Source organism: Meles meles, chromosome 12 (assembly GCF_922984935.1).
Source record: "Meles meles chromosome 12, mMelMel3.1 paternal haplotype, whole genome shotgun sequence".
Lineage (NCBI taxonomy): Eukaryota > Metazoa > Chordata > Mammalia > Carnivora > Mustelidae > Meles > Meles meles.
The window spans coordinates 82050563-82064960 of record NC_060077.1 but is presented as its reverse complement, the minus strand read 5'-3'; the positions used below and the strand labels follow the sequence as shown (position 1 = coordinate 82064960).

The following is a 14398-nucleotide window of genomic DNA, read 5'->3' as shown; positions in this document are numbered from 1 at the left end:
GTTTGCTTTGTGTGCATGTGTGTTGCAAATAAATATCTATATGTCTATATCTATATATAGAGAGATACACAGATACACATGCATATAATATAATGTCCAAGTCCAAGAAAAAAGGCCCGCAAGCATAATTCTATGTGATCAAAGGATACGGACACGCAGTTGAAAGGATAGGAAACCCAGTTGGCCAGTAAAAACATGAAAAGATGTTCACTCTGAGTAGTAATCAGGCAAATAGATACTCAAACAACAGGATGCCATTGCATCCTGTGTAGGTTGGTGTAAGGTAAATATAGTAGCAGTCAATTATGGGGATTTAGAGAAAACATGAATTCTCATACACCGCTGGTGACACTTTGCTACTATCTTGTAAAGTGGAGAATATAGGTTTACTCCAGCAATTCCGCTTAATAGAGATGATTTTCAAATTTATTTGTACGTAAAATAGTTCAAAATACTTTTTTTCACTATCACATGCTGTATTCATACAATGCACATGCATGCATGTGCGCACATAGAGAAAAAATAAAATACTTTTTCAGAACCATCATTTACCATCCTCCTTCTGAAGTACTTTGTTGTGATGTATTCTCTATCCTACCCTATTTCATTTTTTTAAAAGAAGCTAATTGCAATCCACCAAATTAATTTTGTGATGGATCATCATTCTGTTTGTCATTCTGAAAATCTCCCAAGTTTACCATGAGAGATAGGCTAAATTGCAGCATTCTTTGTAGTAATGACAATCGGGGACAATGTCTATCAAGATAATTTTCAAATAAATTGTAGTATAGTTATATAAAAGAATATATGTCTAAATCTTTACAATAATATATAAATTTTTGATAGTGCTGGCTAGAACAGGCTCATAAAAGGAATAATGGCTTGCATGTATACTGATAATTATTTTCTAAGTAGGATGGGGAAAGCATGAGTGCCAATATTAGTGATTATAATGTTAATCTAATCTTGTAGAATGAGAACTTTTTTTTAAAGATTTTATTTATGTATTTGTCAGAGAGAGAGAGTACAGGCAGCTAGAGTGGCAGGCAGAGGCAGAGGGAGAAGCAGGTTCCCTGCAGAGCAAGGAGCCCGACGTTGATTTGATCCCAGGAAGCTGGGATCATGAGCCGAAGGCATACATTTAACTGAGCCACCTAGGCATCCCAGAATGAGAGCTTTTAATCCCATTATTGACTGAGTTTAAAATGTATACCCTCCCTGTAGAAGAATTCAAATAATCTATGTAGGTACTTCACGCTCTCAGAGATAAGAGTATAACTCAGTATTACTCCCTACTCCTTAAGTATTGGTTGTACATATAGCAGCTTCCTTCCAAAGAGTACAATATGAAATCATTAAATTTATAGTGGAAAAACCTCACAAACACTACCTTGGCCAGAGGATCAAGTTTAATATCAGCTGTCGATAAGCCTTGTTGATGGCATACGCCCCTGGTAAGATGTGATAAAAATGACACCTGACACACGTGGTTTTCCTTCTTCTTCTCTTCCATAACCCCATTCTAATCATGAGAAAAATATCAGACAAATTCCTGTAAGAGAAGTCTCCTACAATATACCTGACTAGTACTCTTCAGAACTCGCAAGGTCATCAAAACAGGCAAACTCTGAGAAATTGTCCCAGCCGAGAGATGCCTAAGGAGACATGATAAGTAACTGTACTGTGATATTCTGGAACAGATAAAGGATGTTAGATATGAAGAAAAAAAAAAGTGAATTCTTCTCAAGTGTGTAGCTGGGTGTGAATCCTCTAAATAATTAGCAACTCCTGTTGATTTACTAGCCATGAGGGAGTTTGAAAATTAGTTCTTTTATGGCATTTGTGAAGTCACATGTAGTTTTCACTTGAAAGTGAGATATATCATGATGAAAAAAAATACACCCCAAAATATTAAGTATAAAGAAACAAATGAACTAGTGAACTAATAAGGAAACAAATGAACTAATAACCTGGCTTAATAGTTTAACTGATAGGGGCGCCTGGGTGGCTCAGTGGGTTAAAGCCTCTGCCTTCGGCTCAGGTCATGACCCCAGGGTCCTGGGATCAAGCCCCACATCGGGCTCTATGCTCGGCAGGGAGCCTGCTTCCCTTCCTCTCTCTCTGCCTGCCTCTCTGCCTACTTGTGATCTCTGTCTGTCCAATAAATAAATAAAATCTTTAAAAAATATATAGTTTAACATAATATTCTGTTGTGTGCAGATCGCAGCTACTTCTTGACAGTTTTAACTGGCAGAATTTACTCTTCCCATGGCAGGTGAACAGAGCCTAAGAGAACTGCAAACACCGTCTTTAAATACTAAGCTCTTTAGTATGGCTTATGCTGATGTAAACACTTAAAGGCTACAAGTTTAGTAAATAACCTTTATTTACAAGACACAGGTTACGTGAAATTAGAGCTGTCCATGAAATTTGTGGTGGTTATAACTATGACTCTAGTCAGTGTTATCTTTTGAGTACAGATTTAGACTTCAAATTAATTTTTTTTCTATTAATGCTCCAAATTAATTTTTTCTACTCTATTTTTAGATCCATAGAAAAGTTTCAAAAATAGTACAGAGAGTTATTGTACACCCTCCACACTGTACCTAATGTAAACATCTTATGTAACCACAATGTAGTTACCAAACCGGGACATTAACATGTGTACAAAACTATTAACTAATCTACACTTCTTAGTTGACATTCACCAGTTTTTCCACTCTTGTCTATTTTCTGACCCAGGATCCAGTTCAGGTTTCCTTATTGTTTGCTTATGTCTCTTCAACCTTCATTCTGTGACTATTTCTCAGTCTTTCCTCGTCTTTCATGACCATGATACTTTTGAAGAGTACTGGTCGATTATTTTGCAGCCTGTTTCTCAATTTGAGTCTGTCTGATATACTCCCATGAATAGATCAAGGTTTGCATTTTTGGCAATACCACATATTCATTTACCAAAAATGTGCCATGCTGTGCCTTTCTTAGTGCACCGTATTAGGGTTACATGATGTTAATGTGTCTTGTTACTGGTTATGTTAACTTTGACCACTTGGTAAGGTGGTGTCTGAGGGGTTTCTCCATTGTAAGTTAGTGTTTTACCCTTCGTAATTAATATATATTTGGGAGAGATTTCTTTGAGACTGCAAATAATTTGCGTGTTTGGCTCAAACTTTGACCCACTGAGTTTAGCATTTATCAGTGCATCTTGCTGGTAACAAGTATTACTGTGGTGTTTGTCTAGTTGTAATTTTATATTTTTCTCATTCCTTCTCCATGTATTAATTGGAATTCTTCTGTGGAAAAGAGGTGTGAGATTCTAAGATTATTAATATCTCATTGCGTTCTGATGGAGATCCTTAAGTTATTGCCTGATGAAGTAATTCTTTCTAACATGATTTTTTTTTAAAGATTTATTTATTTGACAGAAATCACAAGTAAGCAGAGAGGCAGGCAGAGAGGGGGGGGGGGAAGCAGGCTCCCTGCTGAGCAAGGAGCCTGATGCGGGGCTCAATCCCCTCAATCAAACTTCTTGAAATCAAGAAGTTTCTTAAAAGGTATAACTACCAAAGCTCACTCAACAATTAGTAAATCTGAATATCCCTAAAATACATGAAGAAATTGAATCTAGAGTTAAAAACCTTCCCACAAAGAAAAGTTCAAGCGAGTAGTTTCACCAGTGAATTCAGTAACACAGTAAAGGAAGAAATAATACAAATTCTACACAAACTCTTCCAAAAAATAAAAGAGGTAGCAACACTTCCCAAGTCATTGTCTGATACCAAGACCAGAGAAAGACAAGAATTACAAGAAAAGAAAATTAGAGTCTAATATCTTTTCATAAGCATTGCTTTAGAATGCTAGATTATATTTTTAGCAAATGAAATCTAACAGTCCATAAAAGGATGACACTTAATGACCAAGTAGGGTTTATTCTGGGAATGCAAGCTTGGTTTAACATTTGTAATTCAATCAGTGTAATCCACCGCATTAAGAGACTGAACTAGAAAAACCAAATGATCATGATCATCTCAAAAGATCCAACAAAAAGCATGTGACAACATCCAGCATCCATTCATGATTTTAAGCTCCACATGGGAGTGAAAGCAAACTTCTTTAACTTAATAAAGGAAACTTCCTAAACCTGGAAGACTGACAACTTTCACCCTAGAGTTGGAAGGCAAGGATTTCTGTTGTTACTACTTCTGTTCAACATCGTACTAGAGGTCCTAGACAGTACAGTAAGCATGAGACAAAGATAAAAGACACTTATAATGACAAGGAAGAAGTCCTTCATTCATAGGTGATAATAATTATCTCTGTAGAAAATCAAAAGGTATCTACATAAAACCTACTATATAACAGTTTGTCAGTGTTGCAGGATACCAGGTGAATGTATAAAAATTGCTGATTTAAGAACTAACAAAGGGAAATTGAAATACAAAATAGCATTTACAATAATATCAAAAAACTTTAAAAATATGTAGGGGTGAATTACATAAGCATGAGGAGAGTTTTGAGGGTTAGGGGTATGTTCATTATCTTGACTGTGTTTATTGTACTTTTAAGTCTGTACAGTCTATTATAGACCAGTTTTGCCTCAGAGCTGTAAAAATGCTATAAAGAATATTATTGGGGCATTTCAAAAAAGTTGTGTACAGATGGTAGATGAGATAAAATACTGACATTGAACATACTGAAGTTGACAACTGCTGTCTGTGTGTAAGAGAATATCATTGTTCTCAGGAAATAAGCACGGAAATATTTAGGGGTTAAGGGCCACAGTGTATGTAATTTATCTTCACATGGTTCCAAAACAGTATTATGTGATTTTATACACATGCACGAGTAAGATGGACAAAGGGGTAAGGAAGACATGAGGGGTAAGATAGACAAAGCAGGGACAGGAGAGGCAAGAGGAAAAATGACAAAGGAAACAAATGTTAGCATAGATGTATGTGGCTAAAGGATATGTAGGTTTTTGTACCATTATGCTTGCAACTTTTTTCTCAGCTTGAAATTATTTTCAAATAACAAGTATTAAAAATCTGTATTTAAAGTAAGTGCTATCGTTTATAAAAATTCCTTATGTAGGACACAAAATAGGTAACTAAAAGAAAAATTAATTGAGCTTAACCAAAATTGAAAAGTACTCCTCTTTGGAAAACACTGAACAAGAAAAACGAGGGGGAAAAAAGAGAGTATTAAAAAAATATGTCCATTAAACACATGAAAAGTTGTTTGACACCATTGGTTATCAGAGAAATGTAAATCAAAACCACAGTAGGTTACAAGTACGTTCCCACATACAGAAAAAGCAAAATTAAATAGGCTACAGTACCAAATATTTTTGGCAAATATATGGAGCAACTGGGGCTATCAGACGTTTCTGGCCTGGAGGACATTATACTAGCTGAAGTAAGCAATCAGAGAAAAACAAATATTGCATGGTTCTTCCTATGTGAGATACCTAAGAGAGTCAGACTCACAGAAGCAGATTGTAGAATGATGGCTGCCAGGGTCTGGTGGGGGAGGAGAAATGGGAGTTGTTGTTCAGCAGCTATAAAATCTCAGGTACCCAAGATGAGTAAGTTCTAGACATCTCCTGTACAGTCTACCATTATCAGTACTGTATTGTGCACTGGAAATAGATAAAGGGTAGAACTCCCATGTTAAGTGTTCTTACCAGAATTAAACAGACAAACAAACAAAACAAAACCATATAGCTAAGGAAAATAGCAGTAGAGCAATTATGCTAAAGTTGATGCTTTAGTATAAAACAAAGTTTGAGATTTGGTTTCTCTAAGAGATTTACATCCATTAGATCAGATTTTTAAAGTCAACACGGGTGGCAAACAAATTTTTCTCACATGATCAATCCAACTTCATGTACATCAGAAATAATAATATTAGCCAATAGTTAATGAGTACTGACTGTAGTAGGCACTCTTTTGCATATTTTACACATATTACCTCAATTATTTTTTCTTTTTTTTTTTTAAGATTTTATTTATTTATTTGACAGACAGAAATCACAAGTATGCAGAGAGGCAGGCAGAGAGAGAGGGGGAAGCAGGCTCTCTGCTGAGCAGAGAGCCCGATGCGGGGCTCGATCCCAGGAACCTGAGATCATGACCTGAGCTGAAGGCAGAGGCTTTAACCCACTGAGCCACCCAGGCGCCCCTCTTTTTTCTTTTTTTTTAAGATTTTGTTTGAGAGAGAGAGAGAGAGAGCACAGTATGGGGCAGAGGGAGAGGGAGAAGCAGACCTTTCACTGAGCAAGTAACCTGATGGTGGGGCTTGATCTTGGGACCCTGAGATCATGACCTGAACTAAAGGCAGACGCTCAACAACTGAGCCACCCAGGTGCTCAGTTAAACACGTAATGTGACATGTCTAAAAGTTAGCATAAAAATTACATTAAAATTTAAATTAATCATGTTGACATTTTTAATAATGAAAAAAGGGAAAACAACTCCGTGTTTACCAGTGTGGAAGTGATCAGGAAAATTAAGTTATGCCCATTGGATAGAGCGTGTTGATGGTAAATGATGTGTGAGAAGTTTAAAAAAAAAAAAGTTCATGTATGATAAAGAAAAAATCAATACATGAAATTGTGAGCCTTTATAAAAATGTAGATTAGAGGGGCGCCTGGGTGGCTCAGTGGATTAAGCCGCTGCCTTCGGCTCAGGTCATGATCTCAGGGTCCTGGGATCGAGCCCCGCATCGGGCTCTCTGCTCCGCAGGGAGCCTGCTTCCTCCTCTCTCTCTGCCTGCCTCTCTGCCTACTTGTGATCTCTCTCTCTGTCAAATAAATAAATAAAATCTTTAAAAAAAAAAAATAAAAAAAATGTAGATTAGATAAAAACTAAGAAATGTAAAAGATTTTTCTTTAGGTGGTAAAATCGTAAGTAATTTTTCTTTATTTTCCAAACTTACCACAGGGGCTGTTTAACTTTTCAATTTTTTTTATTTTTTAAAGATTTATTCATTCATTTTAGAGAGAGAGTACAGGGGTAGGGGCAGAGGGAGAGGGAAGGAGAGTCTCAAGCAGCCTCTGTGCACGGAGCTTGGAGCCCAGTGTGGGGCTCAGTTCCACAACTCTGAGATCACAGCCTGAGCCAAAACCAAGCCTTTGCCACCCAGGCACCCTGTGATTGTTTTATTTTTATATTCAGAATACGATTATTAAGGTAATGCTTGCTATGTAGTTGAAGCTCATGTATACTAGAAAAAGCAGAATATTCTGAGAGTTTTGCCTTAGGTTGCAGAATAGCATCTACTCACTAAGGAACTTTTATACTTTGTGGATCCTTATTTGACTCTTAAATCTCTCGGGAAAAAAGTGGCCCATAACTTGGCCATTTACTTTATTTTACATTCTTTTTAATGATGTGCTTAACTTTGAAAAGGTTTTGGTTTTTTGTTTGTTTGTTTGCTAGTTTATTTGGCCACCCTTTCCTCCCATGATATAATTCTTCAGGACAGGAAGAATAAAATGTGTCTGTAATTAAAATTACTTCATCTTTGGTGTTTTTCAGCCAGGCGTCACTGTGTGTAAGCAATGTTAGTTATATTACAAAAAGACAAGTTAAGAGTATTTTGTTGTTTTTAATCTGCAGGGATATTCACCAACAAAAGTAAATTATAGACTGGCTTGAAAAGCATTCCCATGGACTTGATCTTGGCGGTTAATGGCATATTGTCATACAATATTTAAATGTTTCATGTTGCTTAGTTTTCCTTCTGTAAGTATGTGTAAGTTTATCAGATCTGTGACTATGTCTTCTTGGTTTCTCTCTTGTACTCCACACAACATTATGTACAGAATATATGCAAGAGCATTTTAATTGAACTCGTGAATATAACTTGCACTTTCGTTGGTTCAGGGAACTAAAAGTCTTCCTTTAATGAGTGTACATTTTTTGAAACACATGGTATTTAACTACCTTTTCCTTCCTGTAAGTTATTTAAATGGACAAAAATGCATATAATCTGTCAGGACTATCTAGAAGTCTCCTGAGCCGATAACCAAAAGTAAAAAAAAAAAAAAAAACCTTAACCCTAACCCTCAGACTTGAAGTAATGTTAAATTACAGGAGTATTAATGGTGTCCTATGGACAACCAAGACCACCGTGAATTATATTTTCTATTTTATATAGGATTTGATTTGACTGGACCCTGACCCATTTTAGGACTCATTTATATATTTGTTTTTGACCCTATGTTAGTTTTTATGAGCTTAGTATACTCTTAAATTTATTATAAATAGTTTAGTGGTATTAATTGGGTATTACACTTGAACTTTCTCTTTTTGTGTGAGCGTATTTTATCATGTATTTAATTCAGTATTACCTCATTAAATAATGTTTATTGCTATCATAAATGAAAGTGAAGTTGTAAATTAGGTAAAATTTTAAAATATATGTTCAGCGTATATGCAGTCATCAAAATATGTGAAAATATATATAATTTCATTAAGGTTTACCCAAATTTAATTTAATTTTGTTCCCTCTTTCAGTTTTTCTTGAAGATTAATTAGTTACACTGGATATGCTGCTCTTCTTTATTTTGGGATTGCTTGTACATTTTGTGTTCTTCGGCTCCATCTTTGATATTTATTTTACATCTCCTTTGGTTCATGGAATGACTCCTCAGTTTACACCATTACCTCCTCCAGCAAAAAGATTAGTACTGTTTGTTGCTGATGGCCTGCGGGCAGATGCACTTTATGAATTCGATGAAAATGGAAATCCTAGAGCACCATTTATTAGGTAAGCATGTCAACTGATACAAAGACCTTTCTGGAAAGTGTTATCTTGACACTTTTATCTCATGTTGGACACAGAAGTGATGATGGGAAAGAGAATAGGGCACATATACATCTGCTTTTGTCTTATGGATTAACAAATTTATTTCCTCCTAGGAGTTAGGTATGACCTTAGCTGCTTGGCTTAACTTGTCCTAATTTCCCAAACCTGACCCTCTTTTTCTTATAAAATAAACTTGTTAACATTTTTAAAATAATGACAAACATAAATATTAATGAATTGCTAATTATAGTGCTGTTTAACTAAAAAATAGAGTTCAACTGAAAACAGACTTATAAAATACATAAAGCCCTTCTAAGGTTATGTCACTGTTAATTGTGATTTCAGATTTTATGAAGTGGCTTTGAAAAGAAATGTTTAATTTTTTTAAACTTATGAGGCTCCTACAAATAATTGCTATTTTTCTGATTAGTGACAAGTCCCTCAAAAGCCCTTCTTCATGCTGGTATAGAGAGATTAAAACTCAAATTCAAGTGGAAATTTATCTAAAGTATTCCATTTTCTCCTGTTCTCACCTACCATCATTACTTTTATCCTTTACTGTGTTTGTTTTCTTTATAGTACTTGGCACGAGCAGGTTCTATGCAAGCTGGGCCTCTGTTTTGTATACTACTTTATTTCCAGTTCTTAGAACACAGTAGGCAATTAAATATTTGTTGACTGCTAGAAGAATGAATGAACTTGGAATTCTGTTGAATTTCCAGAAATTTGTGGTGGCTCAAAGAAATGCATACCATATTAAAGGATAAAAGTAATTAAGTGACCAACACAGGGCAGCGGAAAAATATGAGTAGGAAAATAAGAGCAAACCAGAGTTAAGTTCGGGTCACAAAAATTTGTCACATAATTTCTACAAATAATTTAAAATTGGGGTAATATATTTGGAGGAATTTCTTAGCTGTCACAGAAAGGAGAGAAATATAGTTCATTGCAAATTAAGAACAAAGTATACTGGTTGTTAGAGAGAAGGTCAGCTTTCCTGGTAGCACTTATTTCTCCTTTGGCTGGTGGGTAGCAGGCCAAGAGCTTGCGTAGTTCATGTGCCTTGTGCTGTATGCTATCATGTTTTTACATTCAAGAATCTTCTAGTTTCTTTTAAACCTGTTTGTGAAAGGTTTTATTTGTTCTTCACTTCGGTTTTTAAAAAATATGATCTGAACTGATCAAAACGTTTTTAAACAGAGATATCCGAATTTCTTTATACCTCCTTCTTCACAGTGAAGTTCAGTTTTCGTTAAATAACTGAAGAAGTTAAAAAATATTTCTCCCATAACAAGTGGTTCACTGGTTTTCAAACTTCTACTTATTATGCATGCATTTTACCAAAATTGGTTTTAGGATGAGGTAAGTCAGTAATAAAGAGTGTCTTTACTCTTTATTATCTAAATATCTAAACCAGTACTCAGGTACCCTTTGGGGCCGCAAGCATCACCCCTGGAAGCTGTTACTGATGCAGTCATTGTTTGATAGCTTGTTGCTCTGCTGCTTTCTCACGTGCCTTGGCATTGCTAGTCAGTTCTTCGCTTTCATTGCAAAGGATATTGATACATTTTAGCAAAAGAAAGCTTTTGCCTGTTTAGTCTCAAATTTAGGAATGTAATTTAACTCCTAATTAGGAGTCTAGCTGTTTCCCCTCCTTTCATTTTTTTATTTTGAGAATTTTCCAATACAGAAATTGAAAGGATTATATGATGAAATCTGTATACCTTATCCTAGATTGAACAGTTTTTTATTGTTTTCATATTTGCATCCACTCTCTCAGTACACATGCACACTTACACACACAGGCTTAAATTTTTAATTATTCTTTTTCTGACTAATTTGAAGGAGACATCTCATGACACTTCACCACTAAACACTTAAGCGTGTATCATGTAAAAACAAGGACTTTTCTCCTACACTACTGCAATACCCCATCACACCCGGTAAAATTTGACATTTATAGAACAATATTGTGTATGTCAGTTGTTTCTTATGTAACAAACCATCTGAATACTTCGTGGCTTTATACAAAAATCGTGTATTTTGACTCATAGTTCGGTGTTGTGGCCAGATGGTTCTTTGTCTCGCCTAAGCTCATTTATGCTGCTGAATCCGGCTAGTTGGAGGACTGGGACTGGGCTCAGCTGGGATCAGAAAGATTCCTCTGCTTGTAAAATTGTGACTCAGTGTTTGGTTTTGATTCCTTCTGTAATAATCTTGTTTTTCTAACACTCTAATAGGATTTACTCAAAGTCTGTGCTATTGATCTATAATATCTTTTAGGAATATCATAATGCATGAAGGCAGCTGGGGGATATCTCATACACGCGTGCCAACTGAGTCTCGGCCAGGTCACGTAGCCCTGATAGCTGGGTTTTATGAAGATGTCAGTGCAGTTGCCAAAGGTATTATCTATGTGGACAACTTTATTATACAATAAACATATTGCATATATACCGCTTCTTTAACACTGAATTATGACACAAAGTGTGTGTGTTTTGGCATACTTTTGGCAAGTATTTTAGCTTGCTTTACTCATAAACACATGCTGGTGTTGATTCAAGAATTAAGTTTTGTTCTTTTATCATTCTGTGCTACTGAAACAATCTGGATGGATCCATGGTTTTCCTCAATGTTAACTCTCAAAGGTTCAAAAGCGATTCTTTGGTTTAGTAAGAAGTAAATTATCTATTGTAAGCTTTTTTTAAAAAATGGTATAATACATGTAACATAAAGTCTGTTACGAGTTTTCCATTTGTTCTGTAATTAATTCTCATTATTACTATTTGAAGAATACTTCTTTAGAGGCTGTACTAATACTTCACCATATATATGTTACTGTTGTTACTATTTGCTTTTTTTTCAATGACCTGAAGGATGGAAGGAAAATCCTGTGGGATTTGATTCTCTTATTAATGAAAGCAAGTACACATGGAGCTGGGGAAGCCCAGATATCTTGACTATGTTCGCCAAAGGTAAGAGTCATTGATTATATTTTCCTCAGGTGGTAATGTAATAAATCAGTGTGGTAATTTTTGTATATTACTTACTGTATTTTATTGATTTTTGAGATACCCGTTTTTACATATTTAACATCTCTGCATAGGAACATATATTACAATGGATTGACATGTCCATTTGATTTTTTCTTTTAATTGTACTTGAAATATTGGCACATCATATAGTTGTTAGTATCTTGAACTCAATGAAGTGGTATATGGCTCTTACATTTAACCACTGATAATCCTGGACAAGTTAGATGACTTCTCTGAACTTCAATTTGCCTTTTGTAAAATGTGATGATAATAATAATTTCTATCTCATAGGTTTGTTTTTAGGCAAATTAGATAATTCCTGTGAAATATTTAGCTATGTGCTTATCACATAATTTTTCATTATGATGGTGGTGATGTCTGCTTCATCTTACTTTGATAATTTATTAAGTTTGTAGATATTCGCATAAAGATTTAAATGCTATAACTTATAATTCCTATTTTCATATATTCAAGATAATGCCATTTGGATTTGTTCTGTTTGTTTCTGTCGACTGATTATAAAATTCGTTAATATTATTTTACTGAAATTATTGGATTCCATTTGAATTTTGTGTAATTCAATGCTTTTTAGTAAGAGTTGAATGAGTGGTCATTTCACTTAATAAAAAGGTTTTGTAACATTATACTTAGCCATAAGTCTTAATAATTGGCACTATTGAATATTATTATATGTCCTGAAAGCAAAATATATATTCAGAATTTTACATATGATATTCATAGAACATAATTATATAGGCCATAGTAAAAACTTCAAACTATTTGCCATACACACACACACACACACACACACACATTCCTTTCTTTGGAAAGCAGTTTAGCTTTTGGGGGGACTGGTGGTGGTGAGGGTAGATTAAGTTGCTATGATTCACCAAGCTTACCTTCTTGTTTCTGGCTGTAGCTGATAAGATATAAGACTAACACCTGAATCAGAAACAATCCCATAAGAATGTTCCGTTCATGGTAACCAACAGACTCACTCATCTGTACTTAGGATGTGGAAAGTGGAATGGCTGAGCGGTGGTTCTGTCTTTGGAACTGCATTGCTGTTATAAGAGATTGTTATTACTTTGTTATATCTCTTCCTCGTGACCTGTAAAAGCCTATCTCAGCAATTCACTAAATTGATTAGATTCTTTTTTTTTTTTTTTAAAGATTTTATTTATTTATTTGACAGCGAGAGAGAGAGATCACAAGTAGGCAGAGAGGCAGGCAGAGAGAGAGAGAGAGGGAAGCAGGCTCCCTGCCGAGCAGAGAGCCTTATGTGGGACTCGATCCCAGGACCCTGAGATCATGACCTGAGCTGAAGGCAGCGGCTTAACCCACTGAGCCACCCAGGCGCCCCAATTGATTAGATTCTTAATTAGATCTTGTAAGTGTGTAAGATTAATATATTTGTTGACTCCTTCAAAGAATTTAACAATAGACAATATTTATTCCCTTATATTGAGAAAAATACACATTTTATGAATAAGATAAGGGAAATTTTTGAATTTTCTTCTTGCTTTGCAAAGTACCAAATGACTTCATCTATTTTAGGTTGTAGTGTTCCAAGACAGACAAATTTTTGAAGAGTTTAATCTGTACACGGAGACAGACTTTGGTGTTTATTTTTGTGGTGTGTAGAGCCTCGCATCGGGCTCTCTGCTCAGCAGGGACCCTGCTTCCCCCTCTCTCTGTCTGCCTGCCTCTCTGACTACTTGTGATCTCAGTCAGATAAATAAATAAAATCTTAAAAAAGAAAAAAGTACAAGTCATAGTCCATGGCACATGAAATAAAATGTTCATTATTCCTCCTTTCTTTTTCCCATTATAATTTTGTTATATTTGTTAAAAAATTTTTTCCCCAAATTTCCTTTTCAGGTGTTGGTGGAGACCATATTTATACATATAGCTATGATGCAGCAAGTGAGGATTTTGGTGCCCATGATGTAACAAAACTGGATACTTGGGTGTTTGATCATGTGAAGGTGAGTGCTATTGAGTTGATCATCTCCAGCACATGTATTTGTACCCAAAGTACTAGACACTAATTTGTTGTAAATACACCTTAATTTTTCCTACTTGCATAAACATGAAAGTTCTATATTTGTAGCATACTATTTTTTTTTGTAGCATACTATTTTAAAAAGACTAGATTCTATGAAATTACACATTCTACAATAAACAATGGAGGTTTTTAAAAAATAATTTGAAAAAGATTACTTTTTTAAATTCCATGTTTATGACAGTTAAATGAGCTCCATAGATTGGAATTCAGGGAACTTGTATTTCATTCCTATTTGCTGAATAATCCTAGGTAAACCTTGATCATTCTTTGACCATACAATAATCTCTTATAGTGGTAAGATCATGTAAGATGTATGAAAAATGCTTTTGAAAATGTTATTCAAATGTAATATATTGATAAAAGGATTTTTAAAATAATTGTACTTTAGAGAAAGATAAAAACAAATTAGTAAATTAGTCATAACGAAATATCCATGAGTTTCTCTAAGAAATAAACTAGTTTGGACTATTTGATAGTGACAGTT

At 34.9% G+C, this 14398-nt stretch overlaps 1 protein-coding gene across 7 annotated transcripts in view; it reads left to right on the top strand.

The window, feature by feature from the left end:
• The window catches only part of PIGN (phosphatidylinositol glycan anchor biosynthesis class N), a 106201-nt gene that overhangs the window by 5354 nt on the left and 86449 nt on the right, over positions 1-14398 (top strand). For 4 of the 7 annotated variants that reach the window (XM_046025661.1, XM_046025664.1, XM_046025665.1 and 1 more), the window contains 5 exons: positions 7620-7745; positions 8520-8772; positions 11095-11216; positions 11688-11786; positions 13728-13834. In XM_046025661.1, the coding sequence (XP_045881617.1) occupies positions 8552-8772; positions 11095-11216; positions 11688-11786; positions 13728-13834 (549 nt within the window). In that variant the 5' untranslated portion in view covers positions 7620-7745; positions 8520-8551. The remainder of the gene's footprint in view (positions 1-7619; positions 7746-8519; positions 8773-11094; positions 11217-11687; positions 11787-13727; positions 13835-14398) is intronic. The other 3 variants (XM_046025663.1, XM_046025662.1, XM_046025659.1) reach the window with 1 other exon arrangement.